At 45.3% G+C, this 26,725-nt stretch overlaps 2 protein-coding genes across 2 annotated transcripts in view; one reads left to right on the plus strand and one right to left on the minus strand.

The window, feature by feature from the left end:
- The window catches only part of LOC148480722 (uncharacterized), a 200,631-nt gene that overhangs the window by 147,622 nt on the left and 26,284 nt on the right, over positions 1–26,725 (plus strand). The window lies entirely within an intron of this gene.
- Positions 8,721–15,921, minus strand: LOC148480723 (uncharacterized). The gene is made up of 5 exons (XM_088453953.1): positions 15,857–15,921; positions 14,863–14,941; positions 14,646–14,743; positions 14,198–14,495; positions 8,721–9,793 (listed from the first exon to the last, which is right to left on the minus strand). Exons 2-5 carry the CDS (start codon positions 14,894–14,896, stop codon positions 8,916–8,918), a joined length of 1,308 nt encoding a protein of 435 aa, XP_088310079.1. The 5' UTR covers positions 14,897–14,941; positions 15,857–15,921; the 3' UTR covers positions 8,721–8,915.

The following is a 26,725-nucleotide window of genomic DNA, read 5'->3' on the forward strand; positions in this document are numbered from 1 at the left end:
TGATGTTATGCATCTGCTTTCAATATTCGTTGCTTCCAAACTGCTGTGCCGAGGAGAAATGATGAGAGTACATTAAACAACAGTTATTCATCCTCTTTAGTAAGTGCTTCTGCTGTCAGATAAACTGTGCCTGGCTCCTGCAGGTCAGTACCGTTGAGAGTGTGAAGAAAGTAAAAAGAGTCCACTACTGGTCTATTATTCCCAAAGCAAATCAAATACATATGGTGCAAAATAATTTAAATTATAAGATGTTCTTTACTGGAGGCGACTTCATATTCACTTACCAAGTTACAGTTTATATCCTATTAATATATAAACACATTAAAACAACCACCTGATTTCTCATAATAATTTAGGCAACAAAAGAAAAGTGAGGGGGACATGTAATACCCTTATTGGTAACACAGGCGACCTAATATATGGTGTGATACAGAGTTAAATGCTATCCAACGATGTCCTATAGGGGACTCTAGTTTCCCAATCTATATTATAATATATTGTCTGGTATTGTAACAACAGTTATGTGATTACATTGCAGTGGCGTGTTACTATATCATTTGTAACATCCCACAATGGATGGTGTATAAACCATGACACAAAGCACAGACAGCTGACAGCAAGTATATAACCAGCTGTAACAGTCCTCGCTGTCTATGTAGATAAAGATACTGCAAGGTATATGGACAAGGTAATCCTGGTTAACAATACACAGACAGTTAGCTAGCTTGACCACAGACAAACTGACAGCAAGTGGTACAATCAGCTGTAACAATCCTTGCTATCTACAGTATACAGAAAAAAAATATACTGCAAGGTAAATGGACAAGGTAATCCTGGTCAGCAATGCACAGACAGTTAACTAGCTCACCCACTAAAGTTGCATCATGTTAGTGGCAGCGTATAAAGATTTATGAATCAGAGTTACCTCATGTTGCCGGTCAGAAAGTGAAAGTAAAAATGACCTGGTACGTCAGAAGCCCGCCACGCGCACAGCGGGGATCACAATAATGAAGCACCTGTCCGACGATATTGTTTCGCCTGCCCGGCTTGTTCATGGCTGGTTTTCTGTAGTAGCCAGACTATTATTATGGCTGCGTTCCTGGTGAGCAGAGAATTCCAGAAACGAATTGGAATCACTTCCATTTTCTGGTGGGGCTCTCTATGGTCATGAACTTGATAAAATAGTGGCTATGGTAGCAGCCTCTAAAACCGCTTTCTTGCCCTCTGCTGCTCCAAAGGGTAAGCAATCACCCTTTCATCAACAGGGTAGGTCCAGAGGTCAGCCCTCCTCTAGGGGTCAGTCTGCCTCATCCAAGTTCTCCAAAACCATGGGTCGCCAGGCCTTTACAACGGCATGTTGGGGTGGGTCCACCTGGGACCTCCCACAGTGGGCGTCCAGATGTTAGTCTCTAGCCTTTTGGGACAGACTGTCTGTACAGTTCTTTTCCCCCGGCCTCCCTGCAGACGTCTGCAAAGCTGCCACCATTCAGTCTTCCATTATCTCTCTTCTGGGAGTAGGTGTGGTGATCCCAGTTCCCTCCCCTCAAAGAGGGACAGTCTTTTACTCAAATTTTGTTTTGGTGCAAAAGCCAGATGGGTCCTTTCATCCCATCTTCAACCTACAGAGAGAGAATGAACCAGTTTCTCAAAAGTTCCACGGTTCAGGATGGAGTCCCTCCGATCCATCATGCAGTCCCTCCAGCCAGGAGACTACATCTACAAAGATCACCAAAGATTTCTTCAGTATGCAGTTCTGTAAGACCATTATCAGTTCCGGGCCCTGCCTTTTGGTCTCTCCACAGCACTGAGGGTATTTACGAAGATCATGGCAGCACACCTGCGGCTCCAGTATGTCTATATACTTCCATACCTAGATCATCTTCTGATGGCCCAATCGCAGGCCCTCCTACAAGATCAACTCCGCTTGAGCCTGGACATCCTGCAGTCATATGGTTGGCTCATCAACTGGCGCAAGTCAAGCCTCAGCAGGTTTACCTTCCCAGGAACTTGTTAGTCTCCCTTCAGGCTCTCATTGATCAGTTTCTGAAGAAACACAGGGTCTCTGTACATCTGTGCATGCGGATTCTCGGCAAGCTAGTCTCTCCCTTCGATATGGTGGAATATGCTCAGTTCCATTCCAGGCCAATACAACTGGAACTCCTGAGCTGGTGGAACTGCTCTCCTCTCCATCTGAAGTCGCAGACAGTCATTCTACCCAGGGACATGCATCTCTCCCTTTTGTGGTGGCTCTAGTCCTCTCACCTGAACAAAAGGTTGCCCATTTCTAGTCCAGCAGTGGGTACTCCTGACAACTGATACCAGCCTCCATAGGTGGGAAGCGGTCACAGGCAGTCACTCCTTTCAAGGCCATTGGACAGCTTGGGAAGCCACTATTCCAATAAATGTTTTGGAGATACGTGCTGTTTAACCTACTCTGTGCCAGACGAGACCCCTCTTGTCCCATCAGCCAGTAAAGGTCCAGTCAGAAAAAGCGACGGTGGTTGCATACGTCAATCATCATGGCGGCACTCACAGCCATGCGGGATTCTCCCTAGGTTGGAAAAGTTTTTCCTGGTCCTGAACTGGGAAGTGGACTTCCTCAGCAGACAGGATGTCTACTCGGTGGAATGGTCTATTCATTCCGGATGCTAGTTCATCATTAGGGTCGACCTCAGATCGATCTGATGGCTTCCCATCACAACCACAAGCTACCCTGGTATGGTTCCCGAACAAGGAATCCCGCAGCGTTTCTGGTAGACGCCTTGACATAACCATGGTCCTTTCCACTAGTGTACCTTTTCCCTTAAATCGGTCTCTTGCCACGAGTATTACATAGATTGCATCAGAAGGGAGTCATGGACAATTTTGTGGCCCCTCAGTGGCCCAATCAGGCCTGGTGCGCAGACCTTTTAGAACTGTTCATACCTCCTCCATGGTGCCTGCCTCTAAGGCCAGACCTTCTCTCTCAGGGTCCATGTTTTAACTCTGACCTCTTACTTCTAGCTTTTAAGGGGTGGCTATTAAAACATCAGTCCTAAAAGTATGTGGTTCTCTAATCTATTCGGACTTATGTTATGTTCTCGGCCAGGAAACCTTCCTCAGCAAGAATTTATTACCGAGTCTGTTTGACCAGTACATTCTTGGGACCTTATTCTGGTTTTGACCTTTCTCCAGGAGGCTCCTTATGAACCCTTGCGATCAATGGATATTCAATGGCTCACTTGGAAAACTGTTTTCCTGTTGGCGATTGCATCCAGTTGCCGCGTCTCCGACTTGGGGGCGTTGTCTTGCAGGGAGCCCTTATATTCCATTTGGACTAGGCCATGTTTCGTTTGAGTATGGACTATCTTCCAAAGGTTGTCTTTCAGTTCCACATTAACCAGGACATTGTGGTTCTGTCGCTCTCGGTCCCTGACACTTTCAGATCAGGCTCTTCCTTTAGGTCTCTGGATGTTGTCCGGGCTCCTCGTATCTATGTCCGCAGAACTGCTGAGTTCCGCAAGATGGATTCCCTCTTTGTGTTGTATAATGCCCATAAAAGAGGCTGGTCTGCCTCTAAACAAACGTTGGCGCGCTGGATGCATCTTGCTATCCTACAAGCCTTTCTGGCTGTTCAGCAGCCGGTTCCACATTGTTATGGTGCGCACAACATGAGCTATAGGGGCCTCGTGGAGCAGCTGTAAGCCAACTACATGGTCCTCCACCCACGCTTTCAACTGGCTTTACAGTTTCGACACTTTTACCTTGGGTGATGTCGCCTTTGGGTGCAGTGTACTTTCTGCAGTGCAGGAGCATTCCCACCTATGAAGGAACAGCTTTGGGACATCCCAGTATCCACCATAGGATGAAAGATAAAATGGTATTTTTTTGTCTTACCTGTTAAATCCCTTTTTCTGAATCCATGGTGGACACTGGGCGCTACACCCTCACGCACCTCTCTGGCTGGGGGTTTTCTTCTTCCGGCACCGGGTGCCAGGGTTGTTGTGTGCCTGGCTCTGTGTGTTCTCGATGTTATTTCTCCTTTCCTCTCTGACTCTTCCTGGGGATTGTTAAGTCAAACTGGTCTCCAGGCAGCTATAGGGGAGGAGGAGTCTGTGCTGCAGTTCAACAAAGTTAACTCTTTGGTGCCCAGTCCCTGCACTCCACTGTATCCCACTGTCCACCATGGACTCAGAAAAAGGGATTTAACAGGTAAGACAAAAATATCTTGTTATCTTCCCTTTATGATATACTCCTGGGTTATACAGAACATTTTTTAGTCATGTTTGTACCTGTTTCTTAGTAAGAATCTAATGTATATGTTACACTAGACCGTGGAATTATTAATGTTTTAGCAGTATGTAAATGAGTATAGCCCTCTTCAGACAGAGTGTGAGTGTTGCCACGCATTTCAAGTGAATATTCGGGTTTTTTCTTCATTTTGAAAAAGTTATGGTGGTTACTATTGATTTTAAAACTGTAAAAGAGGATATTAAAACTAAAAAAGTAAGATATAAAATATTCAATTGATAAAAACATAATTTATATAAAAAATATTATTTAATAAATTTAATCAGCTTAAATACCAGATTTTTTAAAGACCAGCTCTAATTACGTACTTTAAATAACATGGTAAATTAAGTATATGTGGTTCTCCTTATGCCTAAATCTAAGATATACAAGTTATAATTACAGAATAAGGGACCTAGGATGAATAATAATTTGCTTAGATATGTATATATTATATCTGCCCTTATTAGTGTAATTGGGGACGTGGGTGTGATCATATGTGACTCACTAGTGAACATTAACGCAAGTTATTACTAATACCAACATTATAACTATACAATATGAGATTATATGTTGTGTCCATAACATGTGACCTAGAATCCCAGTGACGCTGCCGCTATACAGACCACTAATCCTTTATTTTACTGTATCATGTGTGTTATTTATACCTTATTGTGTGACTTGACTGGATTAGTGGTCAGCTGTGAATGCAACTGGTTACAAAAGTCTTTCATTTACATACAAAATAAGCATGTGTTTATTCTCTTTGGTATATCTATCATGAATTTATGTACTACTGTGTGAGATATATATATATATATATATACACACACACACACACACACACATACATACACACAGTACAAGTCAAAAGTTTGGACACACCTTCTCATTCAATGGTTTTTGTTTATGTAAATTATTTTCAACATAGTAGATTAATACTGAATACATCAAAACTATGAAAGAACACATATGGATTTATGTTGTAAACAAAAAAAAGTGTTAAACAAATCAAAGTATGTTTTATATTTTATATTCCTCAAAGTAGCCCCCTTTTGCTTGGATGACAGTTTTGCACACTCTTGGCATTCTCTCAATCAGCTTCATGAGGTCTCCTGGAATGGTTTTGAATTACAGGTGTGCCTTGTCAAGAGTCAATCTGTGGAATTACTTGCCTTCTTAATGTGTTTGTGTTGTGCAGAGGTAGGGTTAGTACACAGTGGACACCACTATTTGACTACTGTTGTAATCCATATTATGGCACCAACCACTTAACTCAGCAAAGAGAAACAACAGTCCATCATTACTTTAAGACATGAAGGTCAGTCGATATGGAAAATTTCAAGAAGTTTGAATGTATCCTCAAGTGCAGTTGCAAAAACCATTAAACGCTATGATGAAACTGGCTCTCATGAGGACCGCCCCAGGAAATGAAGACCAAGAGTTACCTCTGCTGCAGAAAATAAGTTCATTAGCGTTACCAGCCTCAGAAACAGCTACTTACCAGCACCTCAGATTAGAGACCACATAAAGTCTTCACAGAGTTCAAGTAGCAGACAAATCTCTACATCAACTGTTCAGAGGAGACTGCGTGAATCAGACCTTCATGGTTGTATTGCTGCGAAGAAGCCACTATTGAGGATGAACAAGAAGAAGAGAATTGTTTGGGCCAAGAATCCCAAGGAATTGACATTAGACCAGTGGAAATCTGTAGTTTGGTCTGATGAGTCCAAATTTGAGATTTTTGGTTCCAACTTCCATGTTTTTGTGAGACGCAGAGAAGGTGAGCGGATGGTTTCTGCATGTGTGGTTCCCACTGTGAAGCATGGAGGAGGTGTGATAGTGTGGGGGTGTTTTGCTGGTGACACTATTGGTGATTTATTCAAAATTCAAGGCACACCAGCATGGCTACCACAGCATTCCGCAGCGCCATCCCAACCCATCTAGTTTGCGCTTATTGGGACCATCATTTGTTTTTCAACAAGACAATGACCCCAAACACACCTCTAGGCTATGTAAGGGCTACTTGACCAAGAAGGAAAGTGTTAGCAGGTATAATCCAAAATACTATTATACCTTCTATGCCCCCTGTATGTGATATAAATAACTGTGGGATTCGTATATATAAACTGGCACATGTGCAATTAGGTTTTGGCTATATTTTATGTTTTTTTGCCTTATAAAGCCACGTTCTAAGAAGGACCTATTGGAAATACGAATACCCAGGACTGGCCACACACGTGTGTTTTCCTATCTCCAGATATAAATAGGAATAACTAACAGGCTTAATACTGCTATTGGAGATCTTCAGTGCTTCCATTAGCTGGATTGATACAGGTTGTTTACACACAGAAAGGAAAGCGGTGGATACTATTTGTGCACTTTAAGAGGATATAAAATCATAACTGTGTTACCATCAAGTGGATACAAAATATAATTGCATTGATTCTAACAAGATACAACTTTTTGAATCAACAGAATATCTACTGGCTCCCTTTCTTTGTTTTTTTTTTATTGTTTATAAATAAGACTCATTGTCTGTGTTAATTGTTATGTGAATATTGTATTTTAACTGATATTTTAAATTTTATTACAATTTTTTTCATTTCTATCTCATTGGTATTAAATTATTTTTCTGACAGCGCTTATATATTTTTTCTTCCTTTTTGGTGGGTATATATATTCCCTACCTTTTGTCTACTAAGCAGCAGTCAGAACACAAATTGAATATTGATATTATTAATTTATTATTACCATTTTAACTTCCATCCAATCTTTGGAGGGTGCAGCACCAGATTATTGTCTGTTGTTAGTTATATGATTACTTATCAGTGTGTTATTGGATTTATAATGAGCAGCAGTTATACCAATGGTGGCAAACCTATAATATATATATATATATATATATATACACATATACATACACACACACACACACACACACATACATACACACACACAACAAACTTAGAAAAATTTAATAACCGCGCTCTAATGTGGTCAAATCAGCAGCACCGTGTGAAAATTAGTATAATTATATATGAATTTATTACAAATATTGAAAAAACATTGATTTGACCACATTAGAGCCCGGTTACTACGTTTTTCTTTGTTTGCTTTGTATGGCATATTAGGGCTATATAATGATACATCTGTATAACCGCACATGATCGGAACGGACCAAATGCTGCAGAGTACCAGAATGAACTAGAGAGGGAGTCTGGATTATCTGTGAAATAAACCCAGAAAAAGATCTGGATGGTGCGTTTCACGTGGTGACGATAAACAACTACAAGTCTTCGGGCACATAGCATGAGACCAATCCCAGTCATTACATGTTATATATGTCATAGCGATTCTCCTAAGTTATAACACAATAAGGTATAAATAACACACATGATATAGTAAGATAACGGATTAGTGATCTGTATAGCGGCAGCGTCACTGGGATCTAGGTCACATGTTATATATATATCATAGCGATTCTTCTAAGTTATATAACACAATAAGGTATAAATAACACACATGATATAGTAAGATAACGGATTAGTGATCTGTATAGCGGCAGCGTCACTGGGATCTAGGTCACATGTTATATATATATCATAGCGATTCTCCTAAGTTATATAACACAATAAGGTATAAATAATACACATGATATAGTAAGATAACGGATTAGTGATCTGTATAGCGGCAGTGTCACTGGGATCTAGGGGCACATATTATATATATCATAGCGATTCTCCTAAGTTATAAAGTCACACAATAAGGTATAAATAACATCCATGATATAGAAAGATAACAGATTAGTGATCTGTATAGCGGCAGCGTCACTGGGATCTAGGGCACATGTTATATATATATCATAGCGATTCCCCTAAGTTATATAACACAATAATTTATAAATAACACACATGATATAGTAAGATAACGTATTAGTGATCTGTATAGCGGCAGCATCACTGGGATCTAGGTCACATGTTATATATATAATAGCAATTCTAAGTTATAACACAATAAGGTACAAATAACACACATGATATACAGATCACTAATACGTTATCTTACTATAACGCCAGCGTCACTGGGATCTAGGTCATGTTATAAACACAACATACCATATTGTATAGTGATTATGTTGATAATATTAGTAATAACGTGCGATAGTGTCCACTAGTAAGTCACATGATATGATCACACCCATACGCCCAATTACACTAATGAGGACAGATATAATATATACATATCTAAGCAAATTATTATTCATCCTAGGTCCCAACTGGAGACTTATTCTGCAAATATATAGAATATAAAGATCTTAAACTTAGGCATAATGAGAACCACCTGTAAAGTATCATGGCACATTCTGATATTGGAATCATACACTATATATATATATATATATATATATATATATATATATATATATATATATATATATATTCCCTGGGTGTATTCATATTAAAAATAGTACATATTTGAATGCATCTTTACAAAGATCTATGTTATTTATTGTTGTTTAGATTTCTCTACACTGTAAATTCCTCCTCTTTGTTTATTAATCACACACAGACCAAGTATCTGCGGATTGATAACTTAAAATACTGTGTGACTGGAGTGTTACTAAAACTGTGTTTTGTATCAGCTCATTGAAATACTTTTCTCATGTGTAACATCTGATGTCTAACAAGGCTCATTTTTCGTGTAAAACAATTCCCACACTCAGAGCATGGAAATGGTTTCTCACCTGTGTGACTTCTCTGATGTATAACAAGATCTGATTTCTGTGTAAAACATTTCCCACACTCAGAGCATGGAAATGGTTTCTCACCTGTGTGACATCTCTGATGTTTAACAAGAGCTGATTTATGTGTAAAACATTTCCCACACTCAGAACATGAAAATGGTTTTTCACCTGTGTGACATCTTTGATGTGTAACAAGAACTGATTTATTTATAAAATATTTCCCACACTCAGGACATGGAAATGGTTTCTCACCTGTGTGACGTCTCTGATGTGTAACAAGATCTGATTTAAATGTAAAACATTTCTCACACTCAGAACATGGAAATGGCTTCTCCCCTGTGTGACATCTTTGATGAATAACAAGATATGATTTCCGTGTAAAATATTTCCCACACTCAGAACATGGAAATGGTTTCTCACCTGTGTGACTTCTCTGATGCTTAACAAGATATGATTTATCTTTATAACATTTCCCACACTCAGAGCATGGAAATGGTTTCTCACCTGTGTGACTTCTCTCATGTGTAACTAGACGTGATTTCTTATTAAAACATTTCCCACATTCAGAACACACAAATAATTTATCAGGTGCATGAGTTGCACTATGTGTAACAAAAGCTGAGGTATTAGGAGACCAGGCCGGATTATTATAAAAGTCAGATGATATATCTGCACTGTGAGGTACTGGATGTATATTTAGTGTAACTGATCTGTCTTCTGGAGATTCTGTTTTAATATCTGCTCTCTCCAAGGCATTCCTGCTTGTGCGTCCATCTGCTGGAAATAAAATAACTGTATTATTATTAATCACAGCTCTTCATACAGCGCACACACATTACACAGCACTTTACAGAGAATATTTGGCTATTCACATCAGTTTGCACCAGTGGATCATACAATCTATATTCCCTACCACATCTACTCTCAAATTTATTATGGTTAATTTGTGTCAGAAGCCAATCAACCTACCACTATGATATTTGGAGCATTAAATGAAACACATACAAACTACACACAGTATATTGGTTTGGTTTCAAACTCATAACTTCAGTGTGAAGAGATAGCAATACTAACCACTACACCACCGTGTGATGTGTAATTATTATGAGTGAAGATGTTTAATTTGCAGGTACAAACTATGACCACATTATTACAATTACAAATATTCAAACTACAAATAAGACTCTAGATGAACAGATAAAATATTGGCATAAAATGGCACAAGCACATTATAAGCACATGTCATAGACCCAGCCCCAGGGACAGGCAGATGGCACATCACCAATGTATACCTCCCCCAAATGCAGACTTTGCTGGGTAACGTTCCCTAGCCATCATCACAGAGCAGGAAGCCCCATTAGCCAGTGATGTTGGTGAACCACAATACCCATCTAGATGCCCTCACACATACACACGGAAAACTTGTGGGCTAATTACAAACAACTACGTCCACACTACACAAAGTTCTCCAGGTGGATATATATGTAGCACAAGCAGCTTCTATATGGTCATCTGGTCATCCTCAGGGAGAGTAGCCCCACCAGAGTCATGTTACTAACAGGGTAACGAGTCACTGTATATAACCGCTGAGAGGGAAGGAGAGTGATAGGATAGAGCCACACAGAATGATGGCGTTACAGAGCGGGGGAGGCAGCAGTACAGGGTAGAGGAATGGTGCAGGGCACAGAGCGGGGGAGGCAGCAGGACAGGGTAGGGGAATGGTGCAGGGCACAGAGTGGGGGAGGCAGCAGGACACAGAGCGGGGGAGGCAGCAGGACAGGGTAGGGGAATGGTTCAGGGCACAGAGCAGGGGAGGTGGCAGGACAGGGTAGGGGAATGGTGCAGGGCACCGAGCGGGGGAGGCAGCAGGACAGGGTAGGGGAATGGTGCAGGGCACAGAGCGGGGGAGGCAGCAGGACAGGGTAGGGGAATGGTGCAGGGCACAGAGTGGGGGAGGCAGCAGGATAGGGTAGGGGAATGGTGCAGGGCACAGAGCAGGGGAGGTGGCAGGACAAGGTAGGGGAATGGTGCAGGGCACAGAGCGGGGGAGGCAGCAGGACAGGGTAGGGGAATGGTGCAGGGCACAGAGCTGGGGAGGCAGCAGGACAGGGTAGGGGAATGGTGCAGGGCACAGAGCGGGGGAGGCAGCAGGACAGGGTAGGGGAATGGTGTAGGACACAGAGTGGGGAGGCAGCAGGACAGGGTAAGGGAATGGTGCAGGGCACAGAGCGGGGGAGGCAGCAGGACAGGGTAGGGGAATGGTGCAGGGCACAGAGCGGGGGAGGCAGCAGGACAGGGTAGGGGAATGGTGCAGGGCACAGAGCGGGGGAGGCAGCAGGACAGGGTAGGGGAATGGTGCAGAGTACAGAGCGGGGGAGGCAGCAGGACAGGGTAGGGGAATGGTGCAGGGCACAGAGCGGGGGAGGCAGCAGGACAGGGTAGGGGAATGGTGCAGGGCACAGAGCGGGGGAGGCAGCAGGACAGGGTAGGGGAATGGTGCAGAGTACAGAGCGGGGGAGGCAGCAGGACAGGGTAGGGGAATGGTGCAGGGCACAGAGCGGGGGAGGCAGCAGGACAGGGTAGGGGAATTGTGCAGGGCATAGACAGACAACAGCAGAAAGCGGAAGAAATCAAAAGAGCAGAGCAGGATATAGAGACAGGTCAGCAGATAAAGCGCACCATTACAGAGCACCGAAGCACAGAGACTGGAGGGAGCCATTGTGCAAAAAAGGGTGTGTGGTTATAGCTGTGTGTGTGTGTGACAAGTTGGAGTTCATGTGAAGTGTGTGTTGTGATGTGTTGTATACAGTATACTGAAAACCAGTCAGTCATGTAATATTACTAAGCAGTGTTAGGAGACAGAGTGATAAGGTGCCAGCCAATCAGCTCCCAACTGTCATTTTGCAAACATAGCCTGTGAGATGACAGTTGGGAGCTGATTGGCTGGCACCTTATCACTCTGTCTCCTAACACTGCTTAGTAAATAGACCCCATTATCACATGTGGTAGTGCACAAGGAGGATCATGGGTAATGTCACATAGGGTATCATTACATTAACCATTAATTTATCCACTATAGTGACATCTCTTGTACTGATGTATGAGATACACCAGAAAGTGTGGGGAGGAGACTGGTCAGATCTCTGGGCTGGTAACACACAGTGACATGATGTGAGGGGGAGAGCAGGAGTATAATAGGGGCTGATGGCTCCTGATGTATGAGATACACCAGAAAATGTGGGGAGGAGACTGGTGAGATCTCTGGGCTGGTAACACACAGTGACATGATGTGAGGGGGAGAGCAGGAGTATAATAGGGGCTGATGGCACCTGATGCATGAGATACACCAGAAAATGTGGAGAGGAGACTGGTCAGATCTCTGGGCTGGTAACACACAGTGACATGATGTGAGGGGGAGAGCAGGAGTATAATAGGGGCTGATGGCTCCTGATGTATGAGATACACCAGAGAGTGTGGGGAGGAGACTGGTCAGATCTCTGGCCTGGTAACACACAGTGACATGATGTGAGGGAGAGAGCAGGAGTATAATAGGGGCTGATGGCTCCTGATGTATGAGATACACCAGAGAGTGTGAGTAGGAGACTGGTCAGATCTCTGGGCTGGTAACACACAGTGACATGATGTGAGGAGGAGAGCAGGAGTATAATAGGGGCTGATGGCTCCTGATATATGAGTTACACCAGACAGTGTGGGGAGGAGACTGGTCAGATCTCTGGGCTGGTAACACATAGTGACATGATGTGAGGGGGAGAGCAGGAGTATAATAGGGGCTGATGGCTCCTGATGTATGAGATACACCAGAGAGTGTGGGGAGGAGACTGGTCAGATCTCTGGGCTGGTAACACACACACATGATGTGAGGAGGAGAGCAGGAGTATAATAGGGGCTGATGGCTCCTGATGTATGAGATACACCAGAAAGTGTGGGGAGGAGACTGGTCAGATCTCTGGGCTGGTAACACACAGTGACATGATGTGAGGGGGAGAGCAGGAGTATAATAGGGGCTGATGGCTCCTGATGTATGAGATACACCAGAAAATGTGGGGAGGAGACTGGTGAGATCTCTGGGCTGGTAACACACAGTGACATGATGTGAGGGGGAGAGCAGGAGTATAATAGGGGCTGATGGCACCTGATGCATGAGATACACCAGAAAATGTGGAGAGGAGACTGGTCAGATCTCTGGGCTGGTAACACACAGTGACATGATGTGAGGGGAAGAGCAGGAGTATAATAGGGGCTGATGGCTCCTGATGTATGAGATACACCAGAGAGTGTGGGGAGGAGACTGGTCAGATCTCTGGGCTGGTAACACACAGTGACATGATGTGAGGAGGAGAGCAGGAGTATAATAGGGGCTGATGGCTCCTGATATATGAGTTACACCAGACAGTGTGGGGAGGAGACTGGTCAGATCTCTGGGCTGGTAACACATAGTGACATGATGTGAGGGGGAGAGCAGGAGTATAATAGGGGCTGATGGCTCCTGATGTATGAGATACACCAGAGAGTGTGGGGAGGAGACTGGTCAGATCTCTGGGCTGGTAACACACACACATGATGTGAGGAGGAGAGCAGGAGTATAATAGGGGCTGATGGCTCCTGATGTATGAGATACACCAGAGAGTGTGGGGAGGAGACTGGTCAGATCTCTGGGCTGGTAACACACAGTGACATGATGTGAGGGGGGAGAGCAGGAGTATAATAGGGGCTGATGGCTCCTGATGTATGAGATACACCAGAGAGTGTGGGGAGGAGACTGGTCAGATCTCTGGGCTGATAACACACAATGACACGATGTAAGGGGGAGAGCAGGAATACAATAGGGGCTGAGGAGGATGTAGAAGAAGATGATTGTATTGACTGTATTATTTTTTATTTATAATCAGCCAATCATAGTGATGTATGCAAGATATGTAGTCATTCCCAAGTTCCATACACATAGGAGTTTACTATCTAAATACCCGAACACACAGGTGCATTGTGTCGAAAGTCATTTAACATACCAGTATATTTTTGGTTTGGGGAAGGAAATTCACACCAAACGGAGAACATATAAACTCCACACATATAATACACTGGTTAAAATCAAACCGAACAGTATACCATGGTGCAGAGAGAGAATGCGACTATTTTCTGTAATAAGTGTTTTTTACTCACCTGTGCTGATATCTGTAGGGATTTCCTCCTCCTTACACTGATCACCCCTCACATACGTCTTTTCTTCTTCCTCTGTATCTTCTGCCTTTATATCAGTCATATACGTCTCTTCTTCTCCCTCTATATCTTCTGCCTTTATATCAGTGAAATACGTCTCTGCTTCTCCCTCTATATATTCTGCCTTTATATCAGTCACATAGGTCTCTTCTTCTCCCTTTATATTTTCTACCTTCATATCAGTCACATACGTCTCTTCTCCTTCTATAACTTCAACCTTTAAAAATGTCCAACCTTCACCCTAAATAACCCACAACAGAAAAAAAGAACAATTAGAAAGTTAGATGAAATTAGATGCAATAAAACAAAATATATCAGTGTATAAGATACACACAGCTTCATATAATGACAGTCACTTTGGTATATTGGTGAGACCCTAAATCCCTTCTACCTGATGCTCCTGTGGGGTCCTGTGATTTTCCTCTGTACAATCCTGTGAATAAAGAGGATGGGGACATCTCTCTGGGGTATTTCTGTTACTGGATCCATCTGTAGGAGCCACACAGTGACTGAGTACATTGTATAGATGTCATTATCAGATGATGTGTGTATATAGGGATCCCCCATACCTAATCTCCCCTGTACAATAAATTACAGTCTCCTCTTACCCAGTGATGTGAGGGTCCGGTGATTCTCCATCATCACGTCCTTGTACAGACCCTTGTGTTCCTCTATATACTCCCCCTCCTGCATGGAGACATAGACAGTGACATCCTGACACCTTATAGGAACCTGACACACACAATGATACAGTCATCACCCAGACACATCCCCTGGTGTTACTGTATAATGTCCCATTCCCAGCAGTCACCTCTCCAGTCATCACCCAGACACATCCCCTGGTGTTACTGTATAATGTCCCATTCCCAGCAGTCAATCTCCAGTCATCACCCAGACACATCCCCTGGTGTTACTGTACAATGTCCCCTTCCCAGCAGTCACCTCTCCAGTCATCAACCAGACACATCCCCCGGTGTTACTGTATAATGTCCCCTTCCCAGCAGTCACCTCTCCAGTCATCACCCAGACACATCCCCTGGTGTTACTGTATAATGTCCCATTCCCAGCAGTCGCCTATCCAGTCATCACCCAGACACATCCCCTGGTGTTACTGTATAATGTCCCATTCCCAGCAGTCACCACTCCAGTCATCGCCCAGACACATCCCCTGGTGTTACTGTATAATGTCCCATTCCCAGCAGTCACCTACCCAGTCATCACCCAGACACATCCCCTGGTGTTACTGTATAATGTCCCATTCCCAGCAGTCACCTCTCCAGTCATCACCCAGACACATCCCCTGGTGTTACTGTATAATGTCCCATTCCCAGAAGTCACCACTCCAGTCATCACCAAGACACGTCCCCTGGTGTTACTGTATAATGTCCCATTCCCAGGAGTCACCTCTCCGGTCATCACCCAGGCACATCCCCTGGTGTGACTGTATAATGTCCCATTCCCAGCAGTCACCTCTCCAGTCATCACCCAGACACATCCCCTGGTGTCACTGTATAATGTCCCATTCCCAGCAGTCACCTCTCCAGTCATCACCCAGACACATCCCCTGGTGTTACTGTATAGTGTCCCATTCCCAGCAGTCACCTCTCCAGTCAGCAGCTGAATGATCTTATTGGTGAGTTCCAGGATCTTCTGATCATTGTGTCTCTCATGTATCAGTGAGTGAGGTGGAGGCACCGTGATGGGGCTCTGGGTCCTGCTCAGTCCTCCTGACACACAGGGACGGCTGCTGGGTGTCTCACACTCACCGGATGTCTTCTTCACTACTGTGTAATCCTGTGTATTGGGGGAGACACCAATAAAAGGGTAAAATTATACTCATGGAGCAGTTTATTGTCATCAGTGCACAATATGCAAGAAAGGTCAGTCTTACAAAGAAAACCCTTATACTGTTTACCATATATAGGAAAGTGGACAGAATATAGCACATCTCCTGGCATCTTCATTTCAGTGATAGAAAATAAATAAAACAAGATACCGTGAGCAAGGTAATATATCCCAGCTCCTGTGAGTACTGAGACACTGATAATATGTATGTCTCTATATTATTACTATAAATATGTGATGTCACTGTGACACTCCCAGATCCCCTCACCTCCCCAGTCACATGCGTCTTATATCTATAGATATAAATGATGTCACTGTGACACTCACAGATCCCCTCACCTCCCCAGTCATGTCCCTGTATTATTACTATAGATATAAGTAATGTCACTGTGACACTCCCAGATCCCCTCACCTCCCCAGTCATGTCCCTGTATTATTACTATAGCTATAAGTGATGTCACTGTGACACTCCCAGATCCCCTCACCTCCCCAGTCATGTCCCTGTATTATTACTATACATATAAGTGATGTCACTGTGACACTCCCAGATCCCCTCACCTCCCCAGTCATGTCCCTGTATTATTACTATAGATATAAGTGATGTCAGTGTGACACTCCCTGATCCAGTCATGTCCTGTATTTTTACTATAGATATATGTGATGTCACTGGGACACTCCCAGATCCTCTCACCTCCCCAGTCATGTCCCTGTATTATTACTATAGATATAAGTGATGTCACTGTGACACTCCCAGATCCCCTCACCTCCCCAGTCATGTCCCTGTATTATTACTATAGATATAAGTAATGTCACTGTGACACTCCCAGATCCCCTCACCTCCCCAGTCATGTCCCTGTATTATTACTATAGCTATAAGTGATGTCACTGTGACACTCCCAGATCCCCTCACCTCCCCAGTCATGTCCCTGTATTATTACTATAGATATAAGTGATGTCACTGTGACACTCCCAGACCCTCTCACCTCCCCAGTCATGTCCCTGTATTATTACTATAGATATAAGTGATGTCACTGTGACACTCCCAGATCCCCTCACCTCCCCAGTCATGTCCCTGTATTGCTATAGATATGTGATGTCACTGTGACACTCCCAGATCCCCTCACCTCCCCGGTCATGTCCCTGTATTATTACTATAGATATAAGTGATGTCACTGTGACACTCCCAGACCCTCTCACCTCCCCAGTCATGTCCCTGTATTATTACTATAGATATAAGTGATGTCACTGTGACACTCCCAGATCCCCTCACCTCCCCAGTCATGTCCCTGTATTGCTATAGATATGTGATGTCACTGTGACACTCCCAGATCCTCTCACCTCCCCAGTCATGTCCCTGTATTATTACTATAGATATAAGTGATGTCACTGTGACACTCCCAGACCCTCTCACCTCCCCAGTCATGTCCCTGTATTATTACTATAGATATAAGTGATGTCACTGTGACACTCCCAGATCCCCTCACCTCCCCAGTCATGTCCCTGTATTGCTATAGATATGTGATGTCACTGTGACACTCCCAGATCCTCTCTCCTCCCCAGTCATGTCCCTGTATTATTAGTATAGATATAAGTGATGTCACTGTGACACTCCCAGATCCTCTCTCCTCCCCGGTCATGTCCCTGTATTATTACTATAGATATAAGTGATGTCACTGTGACACTCCCAGATCCTCTCACCTCCCCAGTCAGCAGGTAGATGATCTCCAGGGTGAGATTTAGTATCCTTTCAGTCATGTGACTCTTGTCCTTGTCCATCCTCAGTGATTTATACAGGACTCTCACGTGAAGTTTAGTATAGACTCTCTTGTTTCTTACAGCTGAATTATCTAGGAATGAAAATATCAAGAGTACATGTCACATACACAGGTAGGAAACACCATGTGACCAGTAAGCCCTCCTCCCCGAGCTATGGAGATCTGGTCAGTGTTTCTCAGATCCAGCTACATAAGGCGCCTCAGACGCAGTCACACAATCCTATGTTGCTAAAGGACAAACCACCACAAATGGCGGCTGGGGGCTAGAATTAGCCGGCTGGCAATTCTCTGCAGTTCAGATCCGGAAATATAAAACGGCAAGGCCCCAGGAGCATTGTTCCTCCCAGACACCTCTTTTATTCATACTGCTCAACTTTAATTATGTTACAAAGGGATGAATTAAAGAGAATTATTATTTATAGCTTTTGTTATATCATTCCAGAAAAATTTTTTCATGCCCACAATCACATTCAGAGGAGAATTCAATTAGACACGATATGCTTCTTTTTCATGAAATATGGCTTATGATGCAAATAAATACTTATCACGCAGTCCTATTAGATGCGCTTTTCACGGGTGCGAATTCTACATAACATTTTTTGCGCATTAGTTATTATCACCTCCTAAGCAAGTAAAAAGTTGTGGAAAACACCTATATAAAGGAAAAATGTCAGGACTTAGTTAAGAAACAATGGCACACCCTCTTTAAGGACTTATTTGGCAATATGATTTTTTTTAAATAGCGTAACTTACAAAATAATGACATGTCATTTTTGGAGTGATAAATTGCAAAGTGGAAGAAAATGGCATAAATGATGTGTACTGTACAGTCCCTTCTCCCCTATAGAATAATAATACCACATATCAGAGTGTCCTGGGAGCGGAGTTATTCCCCCTCATATATCACTGTATGGTCCCCTCTCCCCTATATAATAATTCCACATATCAGTGTGTGCTGGGAGCTGTGTTATTCCCCCTCATATATCACTGTACGGTCCCCTCTCCCCTATATAATAATAATACCACATAGTGTGTGCTGGGACCTGTATTATTCCCCCTCATATATCACTGTACAGTCCCCTCTCCCCTATATAATAATAATACCACATATTACTGTGTGCTGGGAGCTGTGTTATTCCCCCTCATATATCACTGTACAGTCCCCTCCCCCCTATATAACAATAATAATACCACATATCAGTGTGTGCTGGAAGCTGTGTTATTCCCCCTCATATATCACTGTACAGTCCCCTCTCCCCTATATAATAATAATACCACATATCAGTGTGTGCTGGGAGCTGTGTTATTCCCCCTCATATATCACTGTATGGTCCCCTCTCCCCTATATAATAATAGAACCACATATCAGTGTGTGCTGGGAGCTGTGTTATTCCCCCTCATATATCACTGTACATTCCCCTCTACCCTATATAATAATTATACCACATATCAGTGTGTGCTGGGAGCTGTGTTATTCCCCCTCATATATCACTGTACAGTCCCCTCTCCCTATATAATAATAATACCACATATCAGTGTGTACTGGGAGCTGTGTTATTCCTCCTCATATATCACTGTACAGTCCCCTCTCCCCCCTATATAATAATACCACATATCAGTGTGTGCTGGGAGCTGTGTTATTCCCCCTCATATATCACTGTACGGTCCCCTCCCCCCTATATAATAATAATACCACATATCAGTGTGTGCTGGGAGCGATGTTATTCCCCCTCATATATCACTGTACAGTCCCCTCTCCCCTATATAATAATAATACCACATATCAGTGTGTGCTGGGAGCTGTGTTATTCCCCCTCATATATCACTGTATGGTCCCCTCTCCCCTATATAATAATAGAACCACAGAGTGTGTGCTGGGAGCTGTGTTATTCCCCCTCATATATCACTGTACAGTCCCCTCTCCCCCCTATATAATAATACCACATATCAGAGTGTGCTGGGAGCTGTGTTATTCCCCCTCATATATCACTGTACATTCCCCTCTACCCTATATAATAATTATACCACATATCAGTGTGTGCTGGGAGCTGTGTTATTCCCCCTCATATATCACTGTACAGTCCCCTCTCCCTATATAATAATAATACCACATATCAGTGTGTACTGGGAGCTGTGTTATTCCTCCTCATATATCACTGTACAGTCCCCTCTCCCCCCTATATAATAATACCACATATCAGTGTGTGCTGGGAGCTGTGTTATTCCCCCTCATATATCACTGTACGGTCCCCTCCCCCCTATATAATAATAATACCACATATCAGTGTGTGCTGGGAGCGGTGTTATTCCCCCTCATATATCACTGTACAGTCCCCTCTCCCCTATATAATAATAATACCACATATCAGTGTGTGCTGGGAGCTGTGTTATTCCCCCTCATATATCACTGTATGGTCCCCTCTCCCCTATATAATAATAGAACCACAGAGTGTGTGCTGGGAGCTGTGTTATTCCCCCTCATATATCACTGTACAGTCCCCTCTCCCCCCTATATAATAATACCACATATCAGTGTGTGCTGGGAGCTGTGTTATTCCCCCTCATATATCACTGTACGGTCCCCTCCCCCCTATATAATAATAATACCACATATCAGTGTGTGCTGGGAGCGGTGTTATTCCCCCTCATATATCACTGTACAGTCCCCTCTACCATATATAATAATTATACCACATATCAGTGTGTGCTAGGAGCTGTGTTATTCCCCCTCATATATCACTGTACAGTCCCCTCTCCCTATATAATAATAATAACAACACATATCAGTGTGTGCTGGGAGCTGTGTTATTCCTCCTCATATATCACTGTACAGTCCCCTCTCCCCCTATATAATAATACCACATATCAGTTTGTGCTGGGAGCTGTGTTATTCCCCCTCATATATCACTGTACGGTCCCCTCCCCCCTATATAATAATAATATCACATATTAGTGTGTGCTGGGAGCTGTGTTATTCCACCTCATATATCACTGTGCGGTCCCCTCCCCCCTATATAATAATTGTACCACATATCAGTGTGTGCTGGGAGCTGTGTTATTCCCCCTCATATATCACTGTACGGTCCCCTCTCCCCTATATAATAATTATACCACATATCAGTGTGTGCTGGGAGCTGTGTTATTCCCCCTCATATATCACTGTACAGTCCCCTCTCCCCCTATATAATAATACCACATATCAGTGTGCTGGGAGCTGTTATTCCCCCTCATATATTACTGTACGGTCCCCTCCCCCCTATATAATAATTAGATCACATATCAGTGTGTGCTATGAGCTGTGTTATTCCACCTCATATATCACTGTGCGGTCGCCTCCCCCCTATATAATAATTGTACCACATATCAGTGTGTGCTGGGAGATGTGTTATTACCCCTCATATATCACTGTACGGTCCCCTCTCCCTATATAATAATAATACCACATATCAGAGTGTGCTGGGAGCTGTGTTATTCCCCCTCATATATCACTGTACAGTCCCCTCTCCCCTATATAATAATAATACCACATATCAGTGTGTGCTGGGAGCTGTGTTATTCCCCCTCATATATCACTGTACAGTCCCCTCTCCACTATATAATAATAATACCACATATCAGTGTGTGCTGGGAGCTGTGTTATTCCTCCTCGTATATCACTGTACAGTCCCCTCTCCCCCATATAATTATTGTACCACATATCAGTGTGTGCTGGGAGCTGTGTTATTCCCCCTCATATATCACTGTACGGTCAACTCTCCCCTATATAATAATAGAACCACATATCAGTGTGTGCTGGGAGCTGTGTTATTCCCCCTCATATATCACTGTACATTCCCCTCTACCCTATATAATAATTATACCACATATCAGTGTGTGCTGGGAGATGTGTTATTACCCCTCATATATCACTGTACGGTCCCCTCTCCCCCTATATAATAATTGTACCACATATCAGTGTGTGCTGGGAGCTGTGTTATTACCCCTCATATATCACTGTACGGTCCCCTCTCCCCCTATATAATAATTGTACCACATATCAGTGTGTTCCGGGAGCTGTGTTATTCCCCCTCATATATCAATGTACAGTCCCCTCTCCCTATATAACAAGAGATATGGTAAGAACTTACCTTTGTTATATCTGTTTCTACGAAGTCCATAGGGTCCACAGGGTGACCTTGGGGTATACCTGGATCCTGGATCCTCGGGCACCACGGAGTTAAAGCTTTTAGCTGCTCCCAGGATGCACTTGGGTCCAACCTCCCCTATACCCCGCCCCCGAGCCACAGGCACCTCAGTTGGTAAGCAGCCCAGGCCGGAGGAGACGAAACAGAGAGAAGGAAGACTGGAACACACAAGAACCATACTCACAGAAATGGGAGACGGAAAACCGGTGACCAGTCACAGAGCCCATATGAAGCCAGGTGCGTCAGGGCGTGTGCCCTGTGGACCCTATGGACTTCGTAGAAACAGAGATAACAAAGGTAAGTTCTTACCATATCTCTTGTTTTCTACTTCAGGGTCCATAGGGGTCCACAGGGTGACCTTGGGGATGTCCGAAAGCAGTCCAACTAAGGGCGGGGACGCTCCTGTGCTGATAGGAGAACCCGGCGCCCAAAGGATGCATCCTGAGAGGCAAAGGTGTCAAACGCATAGAACCTCAAAAAGGTCTGAATGGAAGACCAGGTGGCCGCCTTACAGAGCTGAACAGCAGAGGCGCCACGGCTAGCAGCCCAAGAAGGGCCCACAGACCGAGTGGAATGAGCCTTAACAGAGGCTGGAACAGGTAAACCCTCCTGCATATAAGCCTCAATAATAACAGAACGAAGCCAACGGGCTAGAGTCTGTTTGTTGGCAGGCCAACCCCTCTTGTGAAAACCAAAGAGGATAAACAAAGAATCCGACTTCCTCACAGAACTAGTCCGGTCCACATAAACCTGGAGTGCACGGACAACGTCTAATGAAGTCTCCCCAGCCGAAAGAGCAGGCGACTGAAAGGCTGGTACAACAATTTCCTGATTAATGTGGAACCTGGAAACCACCTTAGGCAGGAAATCAGGACGAGTGCGAAGCACCGCTCTGTCCTGATGAAAAATCAGAAAAGGAGGACGACAAGAAAGCACCCCCAAATCTGAAACCCTCCTGGCAGAAGCAATTGCCAAGAGGAAAACAGTTTTAAAAGTTAGCCACTTGAGCTCCACTAACTCCAAGGGCTCAAAAGGCGGACCCTGTAAGGCCCGAAGAACCACCGCCAAATCCCATGGGGCCACAGGTGGCACAAAGGGAGGCTGGATTCTCAAAACTCCCTGGAAAAAAGTGTGTACGTCCGGCATAGCAGCGATCCTGTGCTGGAACCACACCGACAGAGCAGACACGTGCACCTTCAGCGAAGAAAGACGTAATCCTAAGTCCAAACCCGACTGAAGGAAAGCCAGAATACGCGAAACCCGGAACACCTGAGGATCATAGTTTCTGGCCTCGCACCACTGAAAGTAAGTGTGCCACACTCTGTGATAGATCCTCTCGGAAGCAGGCTTGCGCGCCCTCAGCATGGTGGTAATAACAGAACTAGAAAAGCCCCGAGACCTCAGGACGGCTGTCTCAAGAGCCACGCCGTCAAAGATAGTCGACCCAGATCCGGGTGAAGACAGGGCCCCTGAGATAACAGGTCCCGCTGTTGAGGTAGGAGGTACGGTGCGTCGATGGACAGGCTCCGCAGATCGGAGTACCACGGCTTCTGGGCCACGCTGGGGCCACCAGGATCAGTGTGCCTCCGTCCTGTTTGAACTTGCGCAGGACCCGAGGCAGCAGAGATATCGGAGGGAACAAGTAAGCCAGTTGAAACAGCCATTTCACCGACAGCGCGTCTATCAGACTTGCGCCTGTGTCCCTTGTCCTTGACCCGTACACAGGCAGCTTGTGATTGTGACGGGACGCCATCAGGTCCAGCTCTGGCAGCCCCCACTTGTCCACGAGTAGTTGGAATACCTCTGGATGAAGCGACCATTCCCCGGGATGCACGTCGTAACGGCTGAGGAAGTCTGCCTCCCAATTGAGGACTCCTGGGATGAAAACTGCTGAGAAAGCTGGAAGATAGCTCTCCGCCCAAGCCAGGACGCGGGACACCTCCGACATCGCAGCTTGACTGCGAGTCCCTCCCTGATGATTGATGTACACCACCGTGGTGGCGTTGTCTGACTGCACCTGAACGGCCCTTCCGTGAAGAGCGGTGCCGGACGACTGCAGGGCTCTGTATACTGCCCACAGTTCCAGGATGTTGATGGGAAGAATCGCTTCCTCCGCCGACCAACGACCCTGAAGTGACAAGAAGCCCGTCACCGCCCCCCAACCCCGGAGACTGGCATCTGTCGTGAGCAGAACCCATTCCGGGATCCAAAAGGGGCGCCCCTCTAGATGAGCTGTCTGCAGCCACCAGGCTAGGGACAGACGCACCTCCGAGGACAACACCAGCATCTGAGAGCGGATCCTGTGTGGCAATCCGTTCCATTCTGAAAGAATCAGCCCCTGCAGGGGCCTGGAATGGAACTGGGCAAACTCCACCATGTCGAATGCCGACACCATGGACCCCAAAACTCTCATCGCTGAGTGCACCGACACTCTGTCACTGCTCAGACAACTGTGAATCCGCAGCTGTAAGGAGGAGACCTTCTCTGGAGTCAGAAAAATCCGTTGCTGACGAGAGTCCAGCAGGGCCCCCAAATGAACCATCCGCTGTGATGGGATGAGGGAGGACTTCTTCCAGTTGATCAACCAGCCGTGCGCCTGTAGACAAGCGACCGTCAGGTGGAGATGCTGGATCAGTACCTCCGGGGAGCTTGCCAGCAAGAGGAGGTCGTCTAGATACGGTAGCAACTGTATTCCCTGGCTCCGAAGGTGAGCCACCATGACCGCCATCACCTTGGTAAATACCCTTGGTGCCGTGGAGAGACCAAAGGGTAGCGCCCTGAATTGGTAGTGGTTGTGGAGAATAGCAAACTGCAGAAACCGTTGGTGCGATGTTGCTATAGGCACATGGAGGTAGGCGTCCTGGATATCCAGGGAGACCATATAATCCCCCGGTTCCATCGCCAGAATGATGGAACGCAAAGTTTCCATCCTGAATTAGGGAACCCTGAGAAACCTGTTCAGGGACTTCAAATTGAGGATGGGGCGATGAGAGCCATTGGGTTTCTGCACCAGAAACAGCGTAGAGTAATACCCCATCCCACGTTGAGACTGTGGTACGGGTATAATGACCCCCGCCGTCAGCAAGGCCTCTATGGCTTCCTGAACCTGCAAGGCCTTGGTTTTGTCCTGAGAAGGACTTGTTCAAAAAAACTGGCAAGGCGGCCTGTGCCGAAAAGACAGGGCGTATCCCTGGGAGACCACTTCTCGCACCCAGGCATCCGTGGTGGTATTGTGCCAGCACTGGGCGAATTGAAGAAGTCGGCCTCCCACTCTAGGGGTCCCCTAGAGGGAGGCCCGTCCCATCACGCAGAAGGCTTATCTTCTTGCTTGGAAGAAGGGCGCCTAGCACTCCAGGCTTGCTTCTTTGGCTTTGAGGCGGTCTTGGGTGCGGACTGCCTCGGGAAGGACTGACCCTTTGCCTTGCCCTGAACCCGAAAGGAACGAAAGGCCGAGCTCCGGACCTTAGCAGGTGTAGTAGCTGAAGGGAGGAAGGCTGACTTGGATTTTGCCAGGGTATCTACTATTTTGTCCAGGTCCGTACCAAATAGTAATTCTCCATTAAAAGGTAAGGCCTCCAAGCCTTTCTTTCCTCAGCGAGGATATAGAGGGCAATGTCAAAGTAGCACTCCTGATAAGGCGTGTTACATGGGAATCGACTGCAGGTGGAGTTTCCCATTTCTTACAATGCGCTTCAGGGAATGGATAATTGGACGCCAAGCGTTTCTGTGGCAGGAAACGCTTACTGGGTGTCTGCCAGGCCACCGCCATGTGATCAGTCAACTGATCAGACAAGGGGAACGCTGCAGAAGTAACCTTAGCTTTTTTAAAACTAGGATACCTCGACTTGGGAGCGGGTGCCTCATCCTCAATCAGAAGAATGGCCCGCACCGCCTTAACCAGAGCCCGCACATTGATGGAAGACTTAGTGTCTACCTCCTGGACTGAGGCATCTGAGGCTGAGTCATCCTGCACCTCACCATCATCCGAGGATCCCTCAGAATCCGAAAGATGCACAGCCTGCGCCATGACTGAGCGTTTAGACGCCCTGGAGGGCACGTCACTGCGCAACATCGACTGAAAAGCCGAAGATGCTGCCGCCAAATCTTGGACAGTGTGGGAAAGCGCATCCACCCAGGGTGGAGGAGCTGCCACAGGAGCCTGAAACGGCACCACAGCCTGCTGTGCCACAGGGGTGGACTGAATATACATTGGCAACCCCGCATAGGGACCAACAGGCTGAGACCCCGGGGGAGTCTGCAATAATTGTGGGACACCCGGGGAATGGGGGATGGCAGGCTGGGGCAACGCCCTAGTAGGGGCGGCAGTCGGGACCGACAGACGGTCCGCAATGGACACCAGCACCTGGGAAAACATCTTCCATGGTGGCTCCTGCGACATGGGAGGTTTAGACATACCAGGGAGCGCCTGGCACCATCCGCACAGGCCGTCCTGTGACAAATCCTCCCTATCCACTCCTGCAGAACAGCGCCTGCAGGAGAACAATACCGGAGCCCCGGAGTGCTCAATCTCCTCCTCTGACATGACTTAGGAAGAAAACGTGCGCACTCACCAGTGTGCTGAACAACAGCCCACAATATGGTACTGTGTAGCACACAACTGTATGTGACGGACCTCACAAATACGTGATCTATATAAATGAGGTCAG

Source organism: Taudactylus pleione, unplaced genomic scaffold (assembly GCF_031769625.1).
Source record: "Taudactylus pleione unplaced genomic scaffold, aTauple2 ptg000603l, whole genome shotgun sequence".
Lineage (NCBI taxonomy): Eukaryota > Metazoa > Chordata > Amphibia > Anura > Myobatrachidae > Taudactylus > Taudactylus pleione.